General features: G+C 42.0%; 1 protein-coding gene across 5 annotated transcripts in view; it reads left to right on the plus strand.

The window, feature by feature from the left end:
* Positions 1–26,991, plus strand: part of LOC126106578 (CWF19-like protein 2) — a 217,646-nt gene that overhangs the window by 13,417 nt on the left and 177,238 nt on the right. For all 5 annotated transcript variants that reach the window (XR_007523369.1, XR_007523368.1, XM_049912923.1 and 2 more), the window contains exon 3: positions 10,219–10,449. Coding sequence is in view for 3 of the 5 variants with exons in the window: in XM_049912923.1 (XP_049768880.1) it covers positions 10,219–10,449 (231 nt within the window). In the remaining 2 variants the exon portion in view is untranslated. The remainder of the gene's footprint in view (positions 1–10,218; positions 10,450–26,991) is intronic.

Here is a 26,991-nt window from a genome sequence, read left to right on the forward strand (position 1 = left end):
AAGTATGGGTTTATTACGGTATATTGATAATTTTTACTTATGGACTGTCTGACAGCAACCGGGTTTATGGGTTCTTCATTAAACATTTAGATTGAGTTGTGTATTGAAATTGTCTCAGGTGCTCACTTTTCCAGTTTCTGTGTGTCTGTGAGACCAAGAAAGCATTAGACACAGGGTCCCAGGAGTTGCCATATTTCTGGACTTCTATAAGGCTTTCAATACAGTTCCACACTGCCATGTAATGGACAAAATACGAGTGTACAGAATATCAAAGTAACTATGTGGTTAGATTGAAGAATTTCTGGCAACCAGAACACTGTCTTTCTGTCTCATTTTCCAAAGAGAGAAACATTTCTGTGTCATTCTCAAAAGAGAAAAATCTTCAGGCACAAAAGTAGCTTCTGGCGTATCCCAAGGGAATGTTACAGAACTTTTCACTATAAATGTCTAGTGGATAACATCAGAAGTTCCGTGAAGGGTTTCATGGATGTTGCTATTGTATTCAGAGAATCACAGTGCTAGTAAATGTAGCAAAATGCAGGAAGATCTGCAGAGTATCAATGCTCCACGGGGGGAGTGGCAATTGACTGCCAACATAACATGCATAAATAGGCAAAAAGACCCATTTGCGTATGCTGACACAACTGCAGAACAGTCACTGCTAGCAGCCATGTCCATAAGATATCTAAGGGTAAGCATATGGTATGATTTAATGTGGAATGACCACATAAAACTGATTGGTTCTTCATGCAGACCATTTGCAGCTGGAACAGGAAAACAGGGCAGTGACAGTGATGTACAAAGTACCCTCTGCCACACAGTTAAAGTGGCTTGTGGAGTATAGATGTATATGTGGATGTAGCTGGAGATTATTCGCTCTTTCTGTAATCTGTCAGCAAATATTCCCTCAGTAGTGTTAGCAGTCTTGCTGCTTTTGTATTTAGTTAGTATAAAGATGATGTATTCTCAAGATTATGTTGTAGTTTCAGTATTAATAATATTATGAAAAGGAAAGTTCTATTCACCATATAACGGAGATGCTGAGTCACCTACCACTCCCCACTTCCTAAAGTCCATAAACCTAACCACCTAGGATGCCTCATTGTTGTCAGTTACTGTGCCCCCACTGAGAGAATCTCTGCTCTCCTAGACCAACACCTTCAACCTGTTACCCGGAGCCTACCCTCCTATATAAAAGATACCAACCATTTCCTCCACCGACTCTCCACAATTCCTGTCCCTTTACCAAACGGTGCCCTGCTCATCACTATCGATGCCACCACCCTTTACACTAACATTCCTAATGACCGTGACCTTACCGCTATTGAACACTACCTTTCCCATTGCCCGACGGATTCCAAACCGACCACCTCCTTCCTGGTGGCCGTGACCAACTATATCCTCACTCACAATTATTTCTCCTTTGAAGGCATTACCTACATACAAATCCAGGGTACGGCTATGGGCACCCACATGGCACCATCCTATGCCAACCTATTCATGGACCATCTAGAGGAATTCTTCCTAAGCATGCAGAATCCTAAACCCCTCACCTGGTTCAGATTCATTGATGACATCTTCGCGATCTGGAAGGAGGGTGAGGAGACGCTGTCCACATTCCTCCAGAACCTCAAAAACCTCTCTCCCATTTGCTTCACCTGTCCTACTCAACCCAACAAGCCACCTTCCTAGATGTTTACCTCCACCTCATAGATGGCTACATCAGTACCTCCGTCCGTATCAAACCTACTGCCCACCAGCAATACTTGACTTTGACAGCTGCCACCTGTTCCATAATGAGGAGTCCCGTCCGTACAGCCCAGTCACCTGTGGTCATCGCATCTGCAGCGAAGAGCAGTCCCTCTCGAAATATACTGAGGGTCTCACTGAAGCTTTCACAGACCATAATTATCCTCCCAACTTTGTACAAAGACAAATCTCATGTGCCTTATCTTCCAGTCTCCCAGCACCTCCCAAAGTCCCACTGTCCAACCACAGAGGAGCATTCCCCTCATAACTCAGTACCATCGTCGTGCCCTGTGAAATGAGAAATGTCCTACCCACTATCCTTCCCAACCCTCCCTCAGTGGTAGTCTGCCGTCCGTCCTTACACAGCCCCTGCTCCCGACCCCTTACCTCGTGGCTCGTACCCCTGTAATAGACCTAGATGCAAGACCTGTCCCATACATCCTTTCACCACCACCACCTAGTCCAGTCTCGTCACAAAAATCACCTATCCCATCAAAGGCAGGGCTACCTGTAAAACCATTAATGTGATCTACAAGCTAAGCTGCAATCACTGTGCTGCATTCCATGTGGGTGTGACAACTAACAGGCTGCCTGTCCGCATGAATGGCCACTGACAAACTGCGGTGCAGAAACAAGTAGACCACCCTGTTGCTGAGCACGCTGCCAGACATGATATCCTTTGTTTCAGTGACTGCTTCACAGCCTGTGCCGTATGGACCCTTCCCACCAACACCAGCTTTTTCTGAATTACGCAGATCAATCGAGAAAACAGGAAGAAGTTATGTGGAGCTATGAAAAAATAAGCAAAATATACAAACTGAGTAGTCCATGTGCAAGATAGGCAACATCAAGGATAATGTAAACAGAGGAGTGCCGTGGTTAGCGTGAGCAGCTGCGGAGCGAGAGGTCCTTGGTTCAAGTCTTACCTCAAGTAAAAATTTTAACTTTTTATTTTCAGACAATTATTATCTGCCTGTCCGTCCGTCCGATGCGAGGTAACTGCGCCATAGTGTGGGGACGCTACACCTAAACAAACATCGAAACACACGACGTCAGTCGACTACAGTGCATGGAAGAGAGAGTATTCCTGCTAACGAGGCTCCCTGGCTGGCAGTTGACTGTTCGCTACTTTGGATGAGAGTGCATTAAATACGTGAGTTGTATTCCGTGGGCAATATGAATCCAGCAAATATAGCTCGCGACTTCAATAACAAGGTCAATGAATATTTTCCGAACTGTAAGGAATCGGAAAGTTCGTTAAGGGATCAAACGATTGTCGAACATTTGTATGATTATTTCCTACATTTGTTGATAAACACTAAGTGTGGTGATGATGATACCTTGCTGATTGCTGTGGGGCTGTATGTACCAGATGATGTGATTGTTGACGATCCGTACGAAGAACACGAAGAGGACATTCTGTGACTTCAATCTGATGGTATTTCTTTGGGTTACATGAAGGAAATGCTCCAATACAGGTTACTGTCCAAACCAATTAAAAGATGCAAATATAGATTATGGGGTGAAGTAACAAATAAATTTAAGAAATTTAAAGGGATGGAGGAAAAAAGCACAATTAAATATTGCAAAGAAATCGTGGAACGAGGTGGAACCCGAAGACAGAAGTTCAGTGAACTAGAAAACCATGTATACCGACAATTTATTAAAGCCAGAAATGAATTAAGTGAAGTTCATGATACAGACCTACAGATTTGAGGATTGCATTACGCTTAATAAATTGGCCTGGACTTCAAGGCTTCATCTCATTGGCTTGTCACGTTCAAAAGAAAATACAAAATTACGAGCAGGAAAATTACAAAATATGTAAGCAAGAACTACGCGAATAAACTGGAAGAACTTTTAGAGTGTTTCAAGGCATTTGTTACAGAAACTAACGTGAGATTCCAACAATATGAAGACGCATATATTATCAACACAGATCAGTCCGGTTTTAACTATGAAATGAAATCGACCCACATGTTATCGTTAGTTGGAGAAGGCGACACGGAATGTACAGTAGACCAGCTGCATGCCACTTCACATAGTTATACCATACAATATGCTCTGAACAAAGCAGGATGTCTTTTACCTACATTTTACTTATGTTTGCAGCAAAAAAATGGTATATTTGGACCGCAAGTTCAGCAACAGGTGAATAGGGTAGTTACGCAAATGCCGAGTGTCATTGTGAATTGCTGGTTAGCACACTGGACTCGCATTCGGGAGGACAATGGTTCAATCCCGTCTCCGGCCATCCTGATAGGTTTTCCGTGATTTCCCTAAATCGCTTCAGGCAAATGCCGGGATGGTTCCTTTGAAAGGGCATGGCCGATTTCCTTCCCCATCCTTCCCTCACCCGAGCTTGCGCTCCATCTCTAATGACCTCGTTGTCGACGGGACATTAAACGCTAATCTCCTCCTCCTCCTCCTCCTCCTCCTCCTCATTGTGAATTGCAGTGCGTCAGGAAAAATGGAGAAAAGACTAGTGAAAGACTTTAATGAGCGTGTGATTGCTCCTTACGCGGACAAAGATTTTGCCTTACTCATTGACAGCTATACAGGACAGAAGGATCAGGCATTGTACAATTTTAGTGTGAGAGTAGACATGATTACCATTCCTCCAGGTTGTACACCTCTTGTGCAACCGTTAGATGTGTTTGGTTTTCGGCAAGTGAAATACTTTGTGAAAAGATTCTATGATTTTGCGAAGCTGCACAGGTACACAGAGCAGTATTGTTTACGGGATTGTGTGTCAATTATCAAAGTTCAGGCACTCACACATAATCAACTTCGCTCCCCAAAATTCCAGGACATGTTCAGATTTGCTTGGACATAAGCAGGATTTGACGGTCTACACACGGAAAAATTTGAAAACGTTAAAAACATATGTTTTGGCAGAGCACAGGGAAAACTGTGCAACTGTGAAACTGTTGCATTCATTTGTTGCAGTTTATGTGACAAACTTTTATGTTTTCATAACTTTTTTGGGAGTGATTATCACATCCACAAGAAAACCTAAATCGGGCAAAGTAGAAGAATCTTTTTACCCATTCGCCAAGTGTACAAGTTAGGTGGTCGACAACATACTCCTGTCATTTGACGCACATGCCGTCACCAGTGTCGTATAGAATATATCAGACATGTTTTCCTGTGGAGGAATCGGTTGACCTATGACCTTGCGATCAAATGTTTTCAGTTCCCATTGGAGAGGCACGTCCATTCGTCTACTAATCGCACAGTTTTGCGGTGCGGTCGCAAAACACAGACACTAAACTTATTACAGTGAATAGAGATGTCAATGAATGAACGGACAGATCATAACTTTGCGAAAATAAAGAAAAAAAATGTTCACTCGAGGGAAGACTTGAACCAAGGACCTCTCGTTCCGCAGTTGCTCACGCTAACCACGGCACCACGGCGCTCCTATGTTTGCATTATCCTTGATGTTTCCTATCTTGCACATGGACTACTCAGTTTGTATATTTTGCTTCTTTTTTCATAATTCCACATAACTTCTTCCTGTTTTCTCGATTGATCTGTGTTTAGTTTTTCAAGGCCTATCCACTGTGCCAACTTATAACTAAATCTGAGGGGAGTGCGATGGGGAGGTTCCCTTGTAAGAAGAATACTGCCAAAGAAAATTTTAGGTCCAGTAAGAAGCACAGAAGTCATCGTGAAGTAGTGATGAAATGTATGAGAACACAGAAAACAAATAACAGAAACAACAAGGAAAAGAAGGGTGATATTATTTTGACATTTGTCGTTATGGTCTTCAGTCTGAAGACTTAATTCGATGCAGCTCTCCATGTTGCTTTATCCTGTGCAAACCTCATCATCTCTGAAAAACTACTGCAACCTACATCCATTTGAACTTGTTTACTATATTCATTCCGTGTTCTGCCTTTACAGTTTTTACCCCAGACACTTCCCTTTAATACTCTAAACTGACCATTCCTTAATGCCTCAGAAAGTCTCCTATCAACCGATACTGTCTTCTAATCAACTAGTGCCACAAAGTTCTTGTCTCCCCAAGTTTGTTCAGTACCTCTTCATTAATTACAATATCTACCCGTCTAGTCTCCAGCATTCTTCTATAGCACCACACTTCAATAGCTTCTGTGTTTTTCCTGTCTGAACAGTCCATGTTGCACTTCCATTCATGATAACACTGCAGACAAGTGCTTTCAGAGAAAACTTCCTAACATTTAAATTTATATTCAAAATTAACGAATTCCTCTTTTTAAGAAATGCTTTCCTTGCTGTAGCCAGTCAGCATTTTATATCCTCTTCACTTTGGCTGCTAAACAAATACTAACAAAGAGTTAGAGGGGCTGGCCAGTACTTACCTCAGCTCAGTACAGCCGATACATACACAAAACAGAACAGAAAATTTACGTTCCTAGCTTTCGGAAATTTGTTAGTTCATCTGGGAGGAGAGAGAGGAGAAAAGGGAAGAAAGGAAAGTGGATTCAGTTACTCACAACCCAGGTTATGAAGCAACAGGGAAAGGTAAACAGGGAGGGTAGCAAGGATGGAGGCTTGGTTGTCAGAGGGAAGCCAAAGATATTCTGCTGTAAGTACTGTGCCAGCTTCAAACCAAAGAGGATACAACTTGCACTCCAACACATCCTTTCATCCCGCCATCCCCCTGGACTGAACCTACGTTAACCAACCTCACTCCCATTTACTCTTCAGTCTTCTCCTTTTTCCCTTTCCTCTTTAGCCATTCACGCATCTTTTCATCCTATATAGTTGTGTTTATCTTTACACTATATACCTCTTCATTTCTGTATGCATCCTCTTTGGTTTGAAGCTGGCACAGTACTTACAGTAGAATATCTTTGGCTTCCCTCTGACAACCATGCCTCCATCCTTGCTATCCTCCCTGTTTACCTTTCCCTGTTGCTTCATAACCTGGGTTGTGAGTAACTGAATCCACTTTCCCTTTTTTCCCCTCTCTCCTCCCTAACGAAGGAACAAAGTTTCGAAAGCTAGGAACGTAAATTTTCTGTTCTGTTTTGTGTGTGTATCGGCTCTACTGAGCTGAGGTAAGTACTGACCAGCCCCTCTATCTCTTTGTTAGTATTTGTTTCACATCTTTAAATGAGATTTTCCATTAATCATTTAGATCACTTTGGCTGTTATCAGTTATTATACTGCCCAAATAACAAAATTCATCTACTAATTTTAATATCACATTTCCTAATATAATTCTCTCAGCACCATGTGATTTAATTAGACTACATTCCATTACCCTCATTTCATTTTAGGTGACGCTTCTGTTATAACCTATTTGCAAGACAATACCCATCCATTCCATTCCATTCAATTGCTCTTCAAAGTCTCTCTGAGAAAATTACAATGTGATCAGCAAATCTCATTGTTCTTATTTCTTTTCCTTACACTTTTATTCCATTTCCAAGTTTCTCCTTGGTTTCCTTTACTGCTTGCTCACTGTACAGATTGAATATTATCGGGGATAGGCTAAAACCGTGTCTCATGCCCTTCTCAACTACTGCTTCTTTTTAATGACATTTGACAATTATAACTGCAATTTGGTTTCTGGACAAGCTGTATATAATCTTTCACTCTCTGCATTTTGTTCCTCATGCCTTCAGAATTTTTAAAATTCCAGTCAACATTCTCAAAAGCTTTCTCTGAGTCTGCAAGTATCATTGAATCATTGATTTGCCTTCCTTTAACCTAGCTTCTAAGATAGGTTGCAGGATCATGATTGTCGCACATTTTCCTTCACTTTTCTGGAACAAGTATTTTTCATTCTTCTGTAAATAATTCATGTCAGTGAAACTTCCTGACAGATTAAAACATTTTGCTGGACTGGGACTAGAACCCAGGCCATTTGCCATTCGCAGGCAAATGCTCTAGCAGCTGAGCTATCTGAACAGAACTCGAGATCTGTCCACATAGCTTTACTTCTGCCAGTGCCTCATTCCTGAATTGATGTCTGTTTTGTAAAACTGGTAGTTCAGCAGTATATACGCCTGTGAGCACCTGCTTTCTTTTTAACTGGAATTATTATGTTTTTCTTGAACTCTGAGGGAATTTTACCTGCTTCACATGTCTTGTACACCAGATGGAATAATTTTGTCATGACTGGCTCGCTGAAGTATCTTGATACTTGCCAGGGATTGTTGTGTACTCCAAGAGCCTTGTTTAGCCGTAAGTTATTCAGTGCTCTATGAAATCCTTCTTGCAGCATCATAGCTCCCATCTCATTTTCATCTGTGTCATATTCCCTTTCTATAATATTACCTTCAAGCTCATTTCTGCTGTATAGTTCAGCTATATATCCCTTTCCTTTGTCAGCTTCTCCTTCTTTGATTGTACTGGTTGTCCATCTGAGCTCTTGATATTCAAACAGCTGCTTCTCTTCCCTTGAAATGCCTCTTTAATTTTTCTGTAGGTGATGTCTACTATTATCCTAGTTATACATACTTCAGCAACTTTGCATTTGTTTTCTAGCCGTTCCTGCTTAGCCATTTTGCACTTTCTGCCAATCTTATTTTTTAGATGTTTCCATTCTCTTTTGCTTGCTTCATTTACTGCATTTTTAAATTTTCTTGTTTAATCAGTTAAATTCAATATCTTCCATGTTATCCAAGATATATACTAGACCTTGTCTTTTTACCTTTTTGATCCTCTGCTGTCTTTAATCTCTCATCTCTGAAAGCTACCCATTTGTCTTCTGTTGTACTCACTTCTTCTGTTTCAGTCAGTCATAGCCTAACACTGTCTTTCCATAATTTCCTAATTGTTGACGTTTCTCAAGTTTTAACTTGAAGTTTAATGCTAGTAATTTGTGGTCAGAGCCCACCTCTGCCCCTAGGAACATCGTATCGTTTAAAAATCTGGTCTCAAAATCACTGGCTTCATGGTTTTGCAGTCAATCTGAAACCTTCCAGCAGCCCGTGGTCTCTTCCACATAGATAACCTCTTTTCGTGATTTTTAAACCAAGTGCAGTAATAAACTTATGCTCTGAGCAAAATTCGACCAGGCAGCTCCCTCTTCCGTTCCTTCACCCCAGTCTATATTCTTTTACTATTTTTCCTTCTCTTCCATTCCCCATCTTCAAATTTCATTCACCCATCGCAATGAAATTTTCATTTTTCTTAACTATCCAAATACTTTTCTTTATCTCATTGTACATTCTTTCATTTTTTATATCTGCTTAGTTGGTTTGCATAGTCATTTGTACCTCTGTGGTAAATGTTGGCTTTCCGTCTATCTCGGCTTCAAAAATGTGTTCACTATGCTGTTCATAGTAGGCTACCTGAATTCCTAGTTTTTTTATTCATTATTTGCCAATTCCTCACTACCCCTATTTGAATCTGTATTTCTAACCCTGTACTCACCTGAACAGAAGTCTTGTTCTTCCTACCATCACACTTCACTAATTGCCACTACATCTAACTTCAACCTATCCATTTCTCTTTTTAAATTCTGTGACCTTCCTACTGGGTTGACGGATCTAACATTCCACTCTGCAATCCCAATAATGAGAGTTTTGTTTTTCGTGTTGATGACATTCTCCTGATAGGCTGCTGCCCATCTTCAGGGATCACAAATTTGCCTGGCCTCTCCACAGATACCCCTGCTTGAGGTTGCACCTACAGTACAGTTACCCATACTGTTGAGACATTTGAGCCACTCTGCTTCAGCATAGTCTGCAGTTTTTGGCATTTATGAGAGATAAATTGCAATTTACTGACAAAACACACTGCAAGTATCTGTGGGAAAAGAACTCAACAACAGACTGAATCAGAGGAATTAAAACAGTTTTAGAAGTACTCAACATAGAAGCCAAAGAAGCAAGAGAAAGAGAGATTTTCAGAAGGAAGCAGTAAGGCAACAAGTGTGAAGCAATCTGGAGAATTAAAAAACAGACATGGTAGAAATGTGATAGAATATTGTAAGAGTAGAAGACAGCAGATGAGAAGGAATTGAAATTATCACATGGTCCTCAGTTGGTAAAAATGGAAGGGAAATAAGTAAAATGTGGGCGGACAAAGAAAGTGTTCCAAATCCCATTTGTTGCAGTACTTTGTCGAACCCATTTGCTTTCTGTAAGAAAAGTTTTTGCAGAGTGAGTTATCCATTGTGGAAATGGATAACTCTTTCTCTTGCTTCCCAGATTATCATCTTAGGTTTTATGATTGGCAACACAATAAGAAATTATTAATAATCATTTATTAAAATAATGTACAAAATAAATACTTAGCTTAGGGTGATGAACATGTTTGGCACTGTGGCAAAAGTTCTGAACACTGGTCTACTCTAACTCAGTGAACATTGGCTAACTCTCTAATAGTTGTTTGCTGGACTGTCGTCTAATAGTTTGCAGTTCAGGCCTGAATTTTTCACTTTTGTGGACAGTTTTCTCTACTGGGACTGAACTCATTGACATATATTTACTAAATTATTGATACCAGTTTTACGGTTTCTGACAGGACAGTGACGGAGAGGATGATGACGAAGAAGAGTGGGTGGAGAAGACAGATGAGAAGAAAGAAGATTGTGGTGACAGAACTATCAGAAAGGATAATGTGCCTCAGGAAAGAGATGCCTGGATGATCCCGACTGCTGACATTTCGAACCTGCTAGAACGTGGAACGGACAACACTGAAATCCGTGGTGGTGTCAGAGAAAAGCCAGATAGTGACAGGCTGAACCTCGATATGGTGAGTTGTGTTAATGTTTTGTTCAATTGTCAGGCCAACATTGCAAGTACTGTTTTGGCCTACTGCAGTATTTTCAAATGACTGTGCCCAAGTACACGGTGCTTCACAAACGTCTGGTAAAATTTTTGTTTCTGTAAATATAATTTTATTAGTGAAATATTATAAACTCAATATTTTAAGAAATCTTTTGTACACAGTACCCATGCTGCGATCTCAGTAGAGCACAGTGATGCAATGTAGCCCTTTTACCTCAAATAATGGCATCTGATATCAATCTGAGGTTCACACTTGCCTGGTATTAGATATCTGAGTCTGTGTCACAGTGCTGTCGTAATTATGGTTGTCAATTACATTACGTTAGGATGTTGCAATTTGTTGGGGCCCCTGTCCGCCATGCTCCATACTTAAACCCAAGAAATTTAAATTGTGGGTGTTTGGAGACCTATACTCCTAGGACTAAAATGTATCGCAATTGCCAGACGTACGGTTTTGTACCGAGCGGGTCATGTGGGCTGGTGCACTGTCTCGCTGAAACACATTTGGAGTTCCAAGCACCACCATTGCTATCCACGGCTTCATATCACTCCAAATAACATTCACATAAACTTCTTTTGCTACAGAATTTTCTTGCATAATGGTGATGTTTTAGAAATAAAATAGAACTATAGACACTATTGATGTCTGTGTTGATTTGAACTGGAGAACTGCCTCATTCATTGTTATATGGGTGAGACTTGCCGACTGCGACCCAGTAGACACACAGCACTGAGGAAATGTGGCAGTCAGCCCCCCAATGACATAGTGCGAGGTGAAGTGGTGAGTGCAGGAAATGCACAGAGCCTGCGTACATGGCCGTGTTGCGATCTGCTCATGAACGAGTACTGTTGGCATGACCATATGAGTCACAAGGCAGCCTTGTCATATTTCATGGTAATGTTTGTCACATTTGGCAACTTCTGCTGAGCTGTGCGAAGTTTATTTAGCCTCTCTCTTGCTCGCTGCAGTAGGATGAATGCCACAGGTTCGTGCATGCACCTGTCCTTTATTTAGAACCGTGGAGTGCTTTATGAGACACAATCCTGTGAAAGATGGCACTCACTCTCCTTCCCGAATTATCCGACCTGTTAGGAGGAATCCTACAGTTCGATACGGAGTACAAAGCACACCGTGACTCGGCAGTTTTCACTTGGACAAGTTGTCACCGTGTGCGAAAGGGCAACAAGTGACAGGAATAGTCTTAGTACTGACTGGTTATCAAACCCCAGACCTATGGACTTGTAGGCTGTCACCAGATGCCATGCCACACATTTCCTAAGTAGTCACCTGACAGATTGGTACCCTTGACATGAAATGCCATTTGAGAAAATGTGGTGTGTGCTAGTAAGGAAATGGATAAAATCCCACTGTGTTGGCAAATCGTCCCTAAAACTGGTTTGGGTATAATGGAGTTTTTACTAACTCAAACTCCTGTAATGTTCCAGGGTAGGTGCAGCAGTGACCGACACTGGCACGTTGCACTCGTATCACCGCAAAATTTCCGTGTACTCGACTGCTGGCTAATATCCACTGTTTATTGTAGTTGTTCACACAGATATGCCCATTTATTGAATGAGTGGGAAATTATGTAAGTGCTAGGTAAAGAGGCAGTAATTATGGCTAGAGTGGGCAGCAATTATTTTCATGCTGTTCTGCACGAAACACAAAAGGTTATGACAGCAGCTGAGAGTAACAACCTTAGAAAGGGGTACTTAAAAATAACAACCACAATAATAACAGCATCCAGCAAAGGAGGAGAATTAGCACACCGTAAAACTTTGTTTTTGTGATGGAGGTCATTGTTGATATGTGAGTTTCAACAAAAGTTGCTTATGTTAAATTTAATTTGTTTCTTGAATATTTTAGCTGAACCAATTTTGGACACACCACGTGTCGATTATGGATAAATAACAAAAGAAACACCAACTTTGTTACATAACAAAGTACGAAATAAATTGGAACAGCAGAAACTTTGTCAGTTTCTGAAACATACTTACAGCATGTGTAGTCAGTGGTATAATATTAATCATCCGTGTAGTCTCTTAACTTATTCAGAAAACAAAATAGGCAAGTTAGAGAGAGTTAAATTAAACCCACATTAGAACAGTCAAAACAAGTGAAACCAGTGTGACCTAACATGTTAAAAGGTAACTTGAATCTTGCTCTTAAGTATGGTGAACATGTGTGAGGCACAAAGTATACAGCGTGAGACAGTCCTAAGAGCAGACAAAAAAAGTGATGCGAAATTTACATAAGGTTGATTAACAGTTGTGTCTGGATATTGGACAACCATTTACTTCTTTCATACAACTTCTTGTTTGTTGGTACAGGGAACAACCTGTTACAGAATGATTGTGCTGTTCACATTACAGCTTACACATAGCAAAGTAAATATTGTGCTATGAACCATCCTACAACAGTGTATTTGTTAGGGTAGTCAACCATCTGACATTGTGTGAAAAAGAATACTGTAGGTAACTGCTTAGAGATGTCATGCCCTGTTTTTATGAAAGGTGTACTCTCTCAACTTTATGGCAGTCCAAGCTTAATGTAGAGTACTTTATGTAAGGAGAATAGAATGCGGTGTACCCAAAACAGTTCCAGAAAAAAACTTTCATTAAATAAAATAAATATGAGTGGCTCTTGTCACCACTAGGGTGTCAAAAATGACCTCTGTCACATATATATAAGCTGCACATTACCCCAGCTTCAAAGTTTTGTCTGTCCTGAGCAGATTTGACAGTCTACCAACAAAGCTGGTTGGAACAAAGTGTCTTTCGTGGCCGGAAGTGCCACAGTCTATGAAATGTTCTGGGCTATTATGCTGTGGTCACATGGATTTCACCTTAAAACCCATTTCATCCCCATCTGCAGAGGATGTTTTCAAGGGGGATATTAGCTTTGTTTTCACACTCTGGCTCGCTACTGTCAACAGCAAAATTATTCTCCCGCGCAATGGTGTGATGTCATGTTTCGAATAAGTGAGCGCAATTGGCTGTTGTCAACTGCCATCATCTACTGTTACTACCATCCAGTAGTGGAAGACAGGTACACATCATCTTCAGCACTGAAATCTAAATGTCATTCAATTTCACGCCCTCCTCCTTCCTGTTGAAAATTCCTGTTGTGTTTTGCAACCTCTATGGCCTCTCTGTATAGCCTTTCATGGTGCTCGCTTGTGGCTGCCAGTACTTGAGTCCTATCAAAATGAATGTGGTGATCTGGCTGTAAGGCACGTTCCGCAACAGCTGATCTGTCAATCTCCCCTCTTCTACGATTACCCTTGTGCTCTTCGAGTCATTTTTTGACATTTCTTTTTGTAGTACCCGTGTACAACTCCCCACAACTTCCAACTTTTTCCAGCAGTTGGTGAAATCCTCAGCTGATTTTAGGTGATCTTGAATCTTCTGTATAGGTTGACATCTTCAACTTTTGTAGTCCCGTCTTCCTCAATTGCATGTAATATTACGGTATATTGATAATTTTTACTTATGAACCGTCTGACAGCAACTGAATAAAACACAATTTTAGTGCCATACGCGTTTCGCCTTTATTTTTTGCAAGGCATCATCATTGGCCTGGAATATGTACATATGTTAGCTATTTTATTTACATTTTTGTCACTGTGCATATAGGTTATAAACAGTTCTGGTGGTTGGTATTTCCTATTAAGTAGTAATGTTTTGAACTGTACTTACAGGTTGTGTGGACAATTTCTTACATATTATGCTCCTGTTGCATTTTTGGTGTTGTTCTTCTTCTTATGAACGCCAATTTGCGGTTTTTTCCACATTCCACAGCACTATGCACTGAACGCTTGTTTTAATGCAATGTTTTGGTTTCTGTTGCCGACTGTCAAATGTTTTTGCCAAAGATCGAATGTCATTGCCAAACGTATGAGTGTAACTATTGAAGTATCTGTGGTCTGTTTGTGTATGCATTTGTGTGTGCATTTGTGTATGTGAATGTGTGTGTGTGTGTGCCCAGATGGTGTGGGGAAGAGGTGTTTTTTTTTTTTAAGTGTAGTAGGGAGCCTGTGCTGATGTGTGTTTGTTCATTTATCACATGTTTGTTTTCTGCTATGGCTTTCTGGATGTGGAAGTTTTCTTGCATTTGTATAAGATGTTTGTCATGGTTGCTTATTCTCATTATTTTCATTTCTTGTTCCATGTTTGTAGGATGATGGTTGTAGTGTTTTAAATGCTCTGCAAATGTGGAATGGTTTGTTTCATACTCCCAACATCTGATATGTTCTTTGTATCTTGTTTCAAAATTCCTGCATGTCATGCCTATGTATACTGCATCACAACTTTGACATTCAAGTTTATATATTCCTGATTGTTGGAATTTGTCCCTATTGGTAGCTGGCTGGCTTAGGTGTGATTGAAGGGTTTGCCCAGGCTTATATGCTATTTTGAAGCCCTGTCTCTTTAGGATGTTTGCAACTCTGTGTGTTAGTTTATGTGTGTAGGTCATGGTGTACCATCTCGTACTTTTCAGTGTGGTGTTGTCATTGTGTGTGTTTGTTGAATGTGTTTGTAAGTTTTCAGCTTGGGAGTTCTTTTGTATTGTGGATATGTTGTGTTTGTTTTTTATTTGTGTTTTTATTTTTTGATTGAGCCTGTGTACCACATGTGTGTCATACCCGTCGTTCCTAGCTATTTGTATGATTGTACTCATTTCTTGTTCATAGTTTCTCTTGCTGAATGGGATTCTGTTTAATCTATGTAACATGTGTCTTAGTGCTGCAAGTTTCTGGCTGTGGGGGTGGTTGGATGTGGAATGTATTATTGTGTCTGTGGCTGTTGGTTTTCTAAAGATGTTAAATGTATGTTTACCATTTTCTTTTTTAATTGTAATGTAAAGAAAATTTATTTGATTTTCTTTTTCTTTTTCAAGTGTGAATTTTATGTTCTGATAAGCTTTGTTTATTTCTGAATGGAGTTCATCTATTTTTTCACTTGGCTCATCTACCAGACAAATAATGTCATCCACGTATCTGTACCAATATATGATTTTGAAACTTTCATTTGTGGTTATCTTATCAAATATCTGATTTTCTAGGTGACTGATGAAAATGTTTGCTAGTGTTCCTGATATTGGGGATCCCATGGGCAGTCCATCAGTTTGTAGATAATATTCTTTCTCAAACTGAAAGTAGTTTTGTTCAGTTGTCAGTTTGAGCATATCTGTTATTTCTTTTATTGCGTCTGTGGTGAGGTTGCTGTGGGATGAGAGATTTTGTTCTATGATTGCTATTGTTTCTGTGATAGGGATGGAGGTATACATATTTTCTATATCGAATTAAATCAGTGATGCTGTGTGTGGTACCTGTATGTTTTGTATGTTTTCTATTAGGTTTCCTGTGTTTATCACTGTTCTGTTGTTTTCTACTTTATAGTGTTTTGTAACTAACTTTCGGAGGTGTTTGGCTATGCGGCATGTTGGGGTGTTATATCTTCAAATTTAACACAATTTTCGGACAACACAACAACACATATAAGTCACTGAGTAAGTTGACCTGTGTACAAGTCGGCATTCGATTAAACACCGAGTCTCAGTCTAGCGGCCGCTGCTCGGCTGGCCGCTTAGGTGGGGCCGCTGCTGCCTGGCTGGCAGACAGCGCCGCACGTAGAGGACGTGCGTAATTGCGCGGCGGCACTTTGAATAATCGGCGAGTCACAACACTTTTCCCCCCTTTGAAATTGTTGCACTGGTCTTGATGGAGGTGTCCTGGAGATGGCTAACGTCCATAGGCGTTGTTTGACTCGCCGTAAAGTCTCGAGGAGGAGGCTTCCCGTACGGACGGAAATGTCCCCGATGATAACGGGTCGAGATGACAGGAGACGTAGGGGTTGAATCTGCTGGGGCCCCCTGCACCAATCTGCCCGTTGCGGCAAGTCCAGTTGATATGACAGGAGACATGGGCAATGTGTCGGCATCTGTTGGAGGAGGAGGCGAGTAGATGTACTCTGACAGAGGACGGTCCTCCGGTTCCTGCATGGGCACGTCTCCTGGTGGCATCCGTTCTGGTGCTGGCATCGCGATGATGGTGAGAGGGCTGCGTTGTGAGTATTGAGAGATGCCAAGATCCCGAGCATCAGGTAGAGCCAAAGGTGGTGTGGCGGCATTCGGAACAGGCGTTGCTGGCACCCGAGGCCGAAGCTGGTCCGAATGACGCACTGCAACACCCGTGTCCGTCTGGATTTCATACAGGCGTCTGCCACGGTGTTGTAAGATGCGGCCTGGGCTCCATTTTGGCCGCCTGCCATATCCCCGTACCCAGACGAGGTCGTCGGCGGTGAACCGGCCAAGTGAAGGCACCCGCGGCCGTGAGGTGGGAGGCCGCAGAAGGTGAAGTAGCGTGCGGGGCTGTCGGCCATGTAAGAGCTCAGCCGGGCTGTGATCGCCCGTGGGGGTGAAACGGTAAGATGCCAGGAACTGGAGAAGCGCATCATCAGCAGCAGAAGAAGTCAGAAGTTTCCGCATCTGAGCCTTAAATGTGCGGACCAGTCGTTCAGCCTCACCGTTGGATTGTGGATAGAACGGCGGGGCCGTGACATGCGTAACGCCGTGACGAGCACAATAATCCGCAAAGTCGGAAGAGGCAAATTGCGGACCATTATCAGTAACAAGAGTAGAGGGGAGGCTTTCCAAACAAAAAATGCGGGCGAGAGCACTGGTGGTTGCCGCTGTGGTAGGTGACGTGCAACGGACAATGAAAGGAAAGTTAGAGTAGGCGGCAATTACGAGGAGCCAATAAGTACCCATAAAGGGTCCCGCAAAGTCAGCATGAATGCGCTCCCAGGGCTTCTCAGGCGAAGGCCACGGTGACAAAGATGACTTCGGGCAGCGGCCTGTGACGCACAAGGGCCGCAGGCAGCGACCATGTGTGCGATGTCAGAGTCGATGCCAGGCCAGTACACATGACGGCGTGCCAGAGATTTTGTGCGAGACACACCCCAGTGCCCCTGGTGAAGGAGGCGCAAGACCGAAGCACGCAAAGACGCAGGTACCACAACATGCGGCGAAGCATTGTCAGTGGAGAGGAGGATAACACCATCCCTAGCCTTGAGGCTGTAGCGCAAAGTGTAGTAGTTCCGCAACGGATCAGAAGTCTTAGCGGACGGGCGATCTGGCCAACCCTTCTGAATACAGCGTAAAACCCGGGAGAGGGTAGGGTCAGAACCCGTAGCAGCCGCCAGCCTGTCCCCAGTGATGGGGAACCCGTCCACAACCCGCTGCTCGGCAACATCCAGGTGGAAACACAAAAGTTCGTCCCTATCGAATGCCTGATCAGGACCCATGGGAAGGCGAGACAAAGCATCAGCATTCGCATGTTGAGCCGTTGGCCGGAAATGAATCTCATAATTGAAACGGGACAAGTAAAGAGCCCAACGCTGGAGGCGGTGTGCAGCCTTGTCGGGAAGTGATGTTGATGGATGAAACAAGGAAACAAGCGGTTTGTGATCCGTAACAAGATGAAATTTTGAGCCATAGAGAAAAACACCAAACTTATGAAGAGCATAAATGATGGCCAAAGCTTCTTTCTCAATTTGAGAATACTTTTGTTGGGCATCCGTGAGCGTTTTGGAGGCATAAGCGATGGGTTGTTCCGAACCGTCAGAAAAACGGTGCGCAAGGACTGCACCGACCCCGTATTGAGAGGCGTCTGTGGCAAGAACAAGATGTTGGCCAGGTCGATAAGTAGCCAGGCATGGGGTCTGTTTCAGCATAGTCTTTAATTTCCGGAAAGCCGCGTCACATGACGCGGACCAGTGAAAAGGCACGTTTTTATGCAACAGGCGATGCAACGGCTGAGCCACCGACGCCACAGACGGTAAAAACTTGTGATAGTATGCTATTTTCCCCAAGAAAGCCTGCAGTCCCTTAACAGATGTAGGGCGAGGAAGGGCATCGATCGCAGCAACAGTGTGTTGAAGCGGACGAATACCATCCCGAGAGAGTTGAAACCCCAAGTATGTGATAGATGCCTGAAAAAATTGTGATTTCTGAAGATTACACTTAAGACCGGCTGTCTGTAAGACATTAAAAAGTGTGCGGAGATTTTGAAGATGTTCTTCAGTGGTGGAGCCAGTGACAACAATGTCGTCCATGTAATTGATACACCCCGGGACAGGGAGCAATAATTGTTCCAAGAATCGCTGAAAGAGAGCAGGGGCGCTAGCAACCCCGAATGGCAAACGTTGGTATTGATAGAGGCCGAAAGGCGTGTTAAGGACCAGAAACTGCCGGGAAGCAGCGTCGAGAGGAAGTTGATGATAAGCTTCTGACAGGTCAATTTTAGAAAAATACTGTCCTCCAGCGAGTTTAGTGAACAGTTCTTCAGGACGGGGCATAGGGTAAGTGTCAATGAGGCATTGAGCATTTACAGTGGCTTTGAAATCGCCACAGAGACGAATATCACCATTGGGCTTAGCAACTACAACGACAGGAGAGGACCACTCACTGGAAGTGACAGGAAGCAAGACCCCTGACGCAGTGAGACGATCCAACTCCCGCTTTACCCGATCACGAAGGGCCACAGGAATGGGCCGAGCCCGAAAAAACTTAGGCCAAGCAGTGGGTTTGAGCGTGATATGAGCTTCAAAGTCGTTTGCACGGCCTAACCCAGGAGAAAAAAGGGACGAAAATGTCGTCGACAAGGAATCCAGTTGAGCATAAGGAATAGCATCAGAGACAATATTGACAGAGTCATCTATGGAGAACCCAAAAACGCGAAAGGCATCGAAACCAAAAAGATTTTCTGCGGTGCTCTGGTCGACCACAAATATGGGAACAGTGCGAACGACGGATTTGTAAGATACCTCAGCATTAAACTGTCCCAAGAGAGAAATCTTCTGTTTATTGTACGTCCGTAATTGCCGAGTGACAGGGGACAGGAGTGGAGAACCCAGCTGAAGGTACGTCTGAGAATTAATTATAGTGGCAGCAGAACCGGTATCCACTTGCATGCGAACATCTCGACCAAGGATTTGGACAGTGAGGAATAACTTCCCTGAAAGGGAAGAAGTGCAATTGACAGACAACACAGAATCAGAATCAGCGTCATGTTCATGAACATCATGTATGCGGTCGGATTTACAAACAGAAGACACATGACCTTTCTTTTTGCAATTGTGACACACAGCCCAACGTTGGGGACAATCCTCGCGTGAATGTTTCGTAAAACACTGCGGACATGAAGGAAGTTGCCGGGGATTTTGCTGCAGTTTCTTAGTGGGTTGTTTACGGCTAGGACGCGGATGCGCGTGGGAGCATACTGCGGCCACTTCGGCCGGAGGGGACGCGCCGCACGCGTCGTCAACAGCGCACAGAGGTCGTATTTCCCCGATGTCACCCCACGCCTCTATTTGCGCCCCAGCGGCGCGAGAAATTTCGAAAGACTGCGCAATGGAGAGAACTTCATCGAGAGTCAGATTTGCCAACTGAAGGGCACGTTGCTAAGCTTCTTTGTCGGGCGCCGACCGGATAATAGCATCCCGTACCATGGAATCGGCATAGGATTCTTTGTGAACGTCGGTAACAAATTGACACTTTCGACTGAGGCCGTGAAGTTCAGCAGCCCAAGCGCGATAAGACTGATTTGGTTGTTTTTGACAACGATAAAAGGCAACACGAGAGGCTACCACATGCGTTTGCTTTTGAAAATAGACAGACAGAAGTGAGCACATTTCAGCAAAGGACAAAGACGCAGGATCCTTCAAAGGAGCCAACTGCGACAACAACCGATACATTTGAGGTGAAATCCAGGAAAGGAACAGAGACTTACATGGTTGTTCGTCCGTGACATGAAATGCCAAGAAGTGCTGTCGAAGACGTTTTTCATAATCAGACCAGTCTTCCGCCGTCTCGTCGTAAGGTGGAAAAGGAGGTACAGCCAACGACAAGAAACGCCCCGCATTTGACGCCGCGATGAAATCGCGAATCGCCGCTGTTAGAAGCGTTTGCTGTTCAAGGAGATTTTGCAATAGTTGCTCGACAGTAGCCATAGAACCCTGTGAGTCAACGGTGAAAAGGAAAAATCCACTACCTCGTCACCAATTGTTATATCTTCAAATTTAACACAATTTTCGGACAACACAACACACATATAAGTCACTGAGTAAGTTGACCTGTGTACAAGTCGGCATTCGATTAAACACTGAGTCTCAGTCTAGCGGCCGCTGCTCGGCTGGCCGCTTAGGTGGGGCCGCTGCTGCCTGGCTGGCAGACAGCGCCGCACGTAGAGGACGTGCGTAATGGCGCGGCGGCACTTTGAATAATCGGCGAGTCACAACATGGGGCTTTCTTGAAGTTGATAACAGCTCTCATTTGCATTCCGTCTTTATGTACTTTCGGTTGACTGCGGAGTGTTGGTGCTTGTGGGTTTTTCTGTGTTAAGTAGTATTTCTGTTTGTCTGTGAGTGTGTGTTCAATGTTTTTCAGTGTTCGTTTCACATTTGTCTGGAATCGTGTAGTTGGATCTGACTTCAGTTTTTGTATGGCGTTGGTGTTTATGTATTCCTTGGTTTTTGTGATGTATTGCTCTTTATCCATCAGTACTGTTACATTTCACTTGTCTGCTCTTGTTATTAATACGTTATTGTTTGTTAACTTTTGTTTTAACCTTTTCATAGTAGCTGCTTCTGTTTGGTTGTTGTTATTGGGTGTCTGCTGTGTTTGTTTTATTATGCCTTTTATTTCTTGTTTTACTAGTTCTCTTGTCAGTCCTATGTTTATTTCACAATTATTTTGTTGTTTTTCATGTGTAACGATGTGTTCGGTTTCCACTATGAGATTTTCTATGTATTGATTGTTCACTTTGCTATTGGTGCAGTGTTTCAAACCTTTTTCCAAGAGCATTTTTTCATTTTCGTGAAGTTCTGTCTCTGTTAGGTTAACTAAGCATGGATGGAATGTGTGTTGGTGTTCATGTGGTTTCACATTTAAAATGTAAATGTATTTTTGCGTCTTTTTTACTGTTAGTTTCATTATCTTCTGTTTATGTTTGTTTTGTAAATGTTTCATTGCTGTGTATGTGTTGTGTTCAGTTTATTCTACTAGTGCCATGAAAACCGTGGCGTTTCCTACGTTTTTTGCCAATTCTAGATGAGTCTCATAGAGCATCATGTTTAGGTGCTGTTTTTTCGAATAGAGCATCTTAATTTAATGTAGTAACCTAGTAACCCATATCGTTCTGCAAATGATTTCGACTTTTGTGCCACTGTAGAACTGTTTTTAACCTTTACATTAATGTAACTTGGAATTAAATTGTTCTTTTTGCATGTTTTGTTGAATTTTATGTGCTGTGTCATCTTATGGAGTCTCAGATGTATTTTCTTGAACCTGTTGTACACGTTGACAGGGAATGCTTGACATAGCTGGATTGACATCTTCAACTTTTGTCCTGTCCTGTCTTCCTCAGTTGCATGTAATATTACGGTATATTGATAATTTTTACTTATGGACCATCTGACAGCAACTGAATAAAACACAATTTTAGTGCCATACGCGTTTCGCCTTTATTTTCTGCAAGGCATTATCAGTGGCCTGGAATATTTACATAAGTTAGCTACTTTATTTACATTTTTGTCACTGTGCCTATAGGTTATAAACAGTTCTGGTGGTTTGTATTTCCTATTAAGTAGTAATGTTTTGAACTGTACTTACAGGTTGCGTGGACAATTTCTTACATATTATGCTCCTGTTGCATTTTTGGTGTTGTTCTTCTTCTTATGAACGCCAATTTGCGGCTTTTTCCACATTCCACAGCACTATGCACTGAACGCTTGTTTTACTGCAATGTTTTGGTTTCTGTTGCCGACTGTCAAATGTTTTTGCCAAAGATCGAATGTCATTGCCAAACTTATGAGTGTAACTATTGAAGGTGTGTAGATTAATGCGATGGTGTGATTTTTCAGGATTTTTCCTATGCGGTCAGTCATATCCTTAGTGAATAAAGTAAAACTTCCAATTTCACCGGGACTTGAGCATTGCTATAATTTCTACTTGGTGGTCTTAACACTTTTTTCACGTCAGTGAACAAATAACCGTTCTCGAGCACTGCATTGGTGAGATTTTTAAATTATGCATCGAGCAGCTCTGGTTCGCAGCTTTTCCTTGTTCTGTCCGCCAACATATTTATGATGCCTCTCTTTTGTTGTGGGCGGTGGTTCAAATCTTGGTGTAGGTATCAGTTTGTGTGCACGGGTTTTCAGTAAGCCGTGTGGACCAAGCTACCTTCTTTCTTCTTGAAAACTGCCACGTCACAAAAATTTAATCTTTCGCCTGTCTCCTCCTGGTGAAATCCATTCGACCGTCACATAATAGCACAGAACAATTGATGAATTAGTGTCATTCCTGCATGCCAGAATTCCTCAGAATACATTTTGCTGAAGGAACAATATACTTATTGAGTTTATTATTTCTTAAAATTATAAACAATGAAAGATTTCTAGCAAAAGTGTAAAATAAATCTTAAAACTTGTCACTTCTATGATATGTGTTGGTCTCATAAGATGTACTGAATTCATTTTTGCTCATAATTTTGAAAGAAACAGTGGGTCTAATTTTTAATGTAAGACAGCTTCAAGAGAGAAATTACGAACACAGTGAGGACACGCTAATGCTGTTCGTAGGCTTTATCTGTATCCATAGCTGGATAGCCAGCCTACAGTAGTTGACTGCCATGTGGAGGACCTGGGTTTAGTTCCCAGTACTGCCAGGAATTTTTCTTTATTGGGGGAAATGGTATGGGTTAATCTCAGCCTTGTAGGGCAATTGACGAGCTACTTGACTGTACAGTAGTGGTTCCAGGTCACAAAAACTGACAACAACCAGTAGAGCAGTGTGCCGGCCCCACACCCTCCGTACAGCGTCTAAGACCGGGTTCACACATTGGGGCCAACATCGGCACCGACAGTGTCGGTCAAATGTGCGAATCGATGAAATAGCATCGGAACCGACGTCGGCCACAATGCCGATACGAGTCCGTCGCTTTGACTGAGCATCAAAGCATGGTGGGTCAATACTGATTTGCCAACCGCATATTGGTACCGACGTTGTTTGCTTTCTATTTTTGCCATTGCAAAACCAAATTTGTTTGTTCATTCAGTTGTCATCATCATAATTATTTTCAAGTTAACAGTGGAGCAATACTATTCACGCTGAAAACTGCAAATCAACTGGCCGTGATCCGTGCACGAGGCACGTTTACGTTGGCTGCGTACGAGTTTGACTGAATATTGGCTTCAATTTGTGGACACTGTCCCACAAATATTGACCATTGTCGGTGCCAGCATTGGCATCAATGTGTGGACGTGAGGGGTAGACTATGTACAAAATAATGTGGCCAGTAGATGCACAATCCGCAAGGCGAGCGTGAGCAGACCGGTAGTGATGGGGACTGTGGACAGGGGCTGTGAGGGAAACACCAAGTGCTGGAGGGGAAGTGCCATTCTAAACTGAAGCATGTGGTCGTATTTTTTGTAAATATTAGGTGAAACCCCACACCTGCATGGTGACTCGAGAAAGAGCTACGCTCACCTCTGCTTTGTTTAATATCTAAAAAGAATTCTAGTAAAAATGCAACAAAAGCAGCAGTTTATTTTCCCCTGGCTTGTTAACCATTTGTAACTTTCAGAGAAGTGCCACGAGTGATGAATTTTGAGTAAAACCTACATATTTCTCTTGTTGCCACATTAAGATTTGCTTCTTTTGCCGAGACACGGTGGAGTTTACTCAGTGTGACCTCACTAACGTGTCGTGCAGAAGCAGTTTGAGAGAATTCTGAAACAGTGGTTTATTAAGCTTATTAAGTGAGGAACTGAGGAAACATAAGGTCAATAACTTATGAAAACACACATCCTCTGTACAAAAATAAATGTGTAATGCCTTCACTCACGTTGTTCCAAAACTCACAGCATTTCTCATGTCAGCAATATTGAAGGTCCTTGAAAATTACATTCTTTCATCAAAAGTAGTTAGTGGAATAACATGGTAGGTAACGAAGTTTTGCATAATAACCATATGACAAAATACTCTTCTCTTTGTGTGTCATCATTTGCCAAAATTTCATTTCAGTACCTCAATCTGTTTATGAAGTATGAGGAAAGTTGGGAATACTTCATTCTGGCTTTACCACTGGCACGTGCCATCACCAATGGGTATGCTACATCAGATCAGTTTTCTTGAGATTGGTAACAGATAGAGCCCTCCACCCATGTCTAAAGAAAACTTCAATAGCGTAGATAAATTTCATACACAGCAACATGTTTTGTAATATGCACCAAATGTAAAATCATTGCGGCTCTTATTTTTTGAATATCGTGGAGTGTCTTTCTTAAGAGTAAATATCATATTAATGAAATGATGGGCATATAATCATGAAGCTAACATAAAGCTATAAGTAACACAAAAATTAATTATTTTTACTGAATAGTTTCTGTAAAATCATTTGAGAAAGATTGCAGGATTCACACCTTGATCCTGTGATTGCAGTGCATCGCTGACTGACCAAAAGTGTTCAACCAGTGTTAGCCTGCTCTTCTGAACAAGTAAATGAACTGGCCCAGTGGTTTGGACAAAAAATGGCCACTGCACATTGGCCACTCTATCCTGCATGGACTCTAATTGGCAAAGCATGACTTGGTGGTTGGTCAGTACAGTTGGACCCACCATAGCCTGTGGGTGTAGCTTACATTTAAATTCTTGGATGGTGAGAAGGCTTCTGGTAATGTGAAAAGAAGCTAGATTTGGGAAGCTCTTCAGAAAAGAGGAATTGGAAGGCTGATTACGAGAAGAATAAAGGAAATGTATTAAGGTTGTGTGAGTTGAGTAAAAGTAGGGAGAGACAAGACAGACTGCTTAGAACAGGAGAATGGGCTGAAGCAAGTAGTGCACTTCCTCTCTGCTTTTTGTCACCATTACAGAGAAGATAATGGCAAGAGCAACAGTGTGACTGGGAGATGAAAATATGAAAGCAGTGCTGATTGTTGATGAGTTTATCCTATGGGGAAATGGAGAAGGAGAGGTATTACACAGACTAAAAGTATGGAAGGACTTGGTTTGGAAGTGTGGATTGAAATTCAATACAAAGATGTGTGATGTGATGTTGACAGTGAGGAATAAGATGAAGGTAGCAGTGGATATAAATAGTAAAGGGCTTACTAAAGAATGAGGAAATTTAAAAATATGCAAGAAGCATAATAGAAGACAGTGGGAAGAGAGACAGAGCAGAGGTGGGCACAAATTAGCTCAATGAGCAGCATTCCTTCTCAAGCAGGGAATAGAGGAGAGTTTGCACTATGGCGGAAGTTAACTTTGTAGCTGCTTGCACAACATGCCGTAACAACTGGAGAAGGGATGCGTATCAAACCAGATATAAACTTGTGACATTTCTGTGGTGTCTGATGTCTCATTCTATTCAGTGCATTAGGTTATTGTGTGAAATAAATACGTTTAATTGTATTCCTGTCATTAGATTATGTGCAGGAAACAAAAGTAATTACTTTGACATCTGATAACTAAATACTCTTCTGACTACTACCTGTAGCCAAGAAAATACATCAGACCATCATAAAAGCTTATTTAGAATACAGCATAACCAATGAACAACAAACTGACTCTAGGTTAAGCACAGAAATAAATAAGTGAATAAATATAATTCACCATAAACAAGACATAGGCTTATGTGTTTTTATATATCTGAAATGTCATTCAGCAGATGATGTGGAGGTATGCATCTCTTTTCGCTGAAGAAGACAAGTTATATTTGATACGATCAATCTCACACTTGCAGTTTGCAGAACTACAATGAGATGTGCATCAGTTAGTGGTGCTTCATGAGAGAGAAAAATTTTTCACACAGATATTTTGAGCTGAACATCGATAGCAGTTTGGTATCTATTTTGTGCGTATTTGGGAAATCTGTTTGCAAAAAATGTGATAGGCTTGTTCGTGATTCAAATTTAGCCTTAAATTCACTATCACTTTGAAATGTGAACAGCTTGCACTCTAGAGCAGATGCAGCATCATCATTTATTATAGTAGCTGAAAAGAGCACAACAAACACTTTCAGGTCCATCGATAAATCAACCATATCTTTAAATTGGATGGAAAATTCCTTCACAGGACTCGCAAAAGTATCTGGAAGTGTCTGTAATTGAGCTTGAGTTAAACTAGATTTCCACATTGACAATTGACACTTGGCATGCAAACAGCTGACCAAGTTTGCCAGCTCTTTCCCAGATTCCACACCCAACGTGCTGCACTTTGTCAAAGCCATTTCTGTTGGTGGATTCCTCCTTTTGTGCCTGTATCGTCTCTCACATGAGGAGGAGGAAGGAGGTGACACTGGTGTGTGTGTGTGTGTGTGGGGGGGGGGGGGGGAGAAGGGTCTGTCTGTGAACTTACATTATCTTCTGGCAAGGCCAAAACTGTGTGAAATTGAATTAATGTTAATCTGTCTTTTTCTTACAATCTCATTTGAGTTTAGGTCCAATG

The sequence above is a fragment of the Schistocerca cancellata genome, chromosome 10 (genome assembly GCF_023864275.1).
Source record: "Schistocerca cancellata isolate TAMUIC-IGC-003103 chromosome 10, iqSchCanc2.1, whole genome shotgun sequence".
In the NCBI taxonomy this organism is placed as follows: domain Eukaryota; kingdom Metazoa; phylum Arthropoda; class Insecta; order Orthoptera; family Acrididae; genus Schistocerca; species Schistocerca cancellata.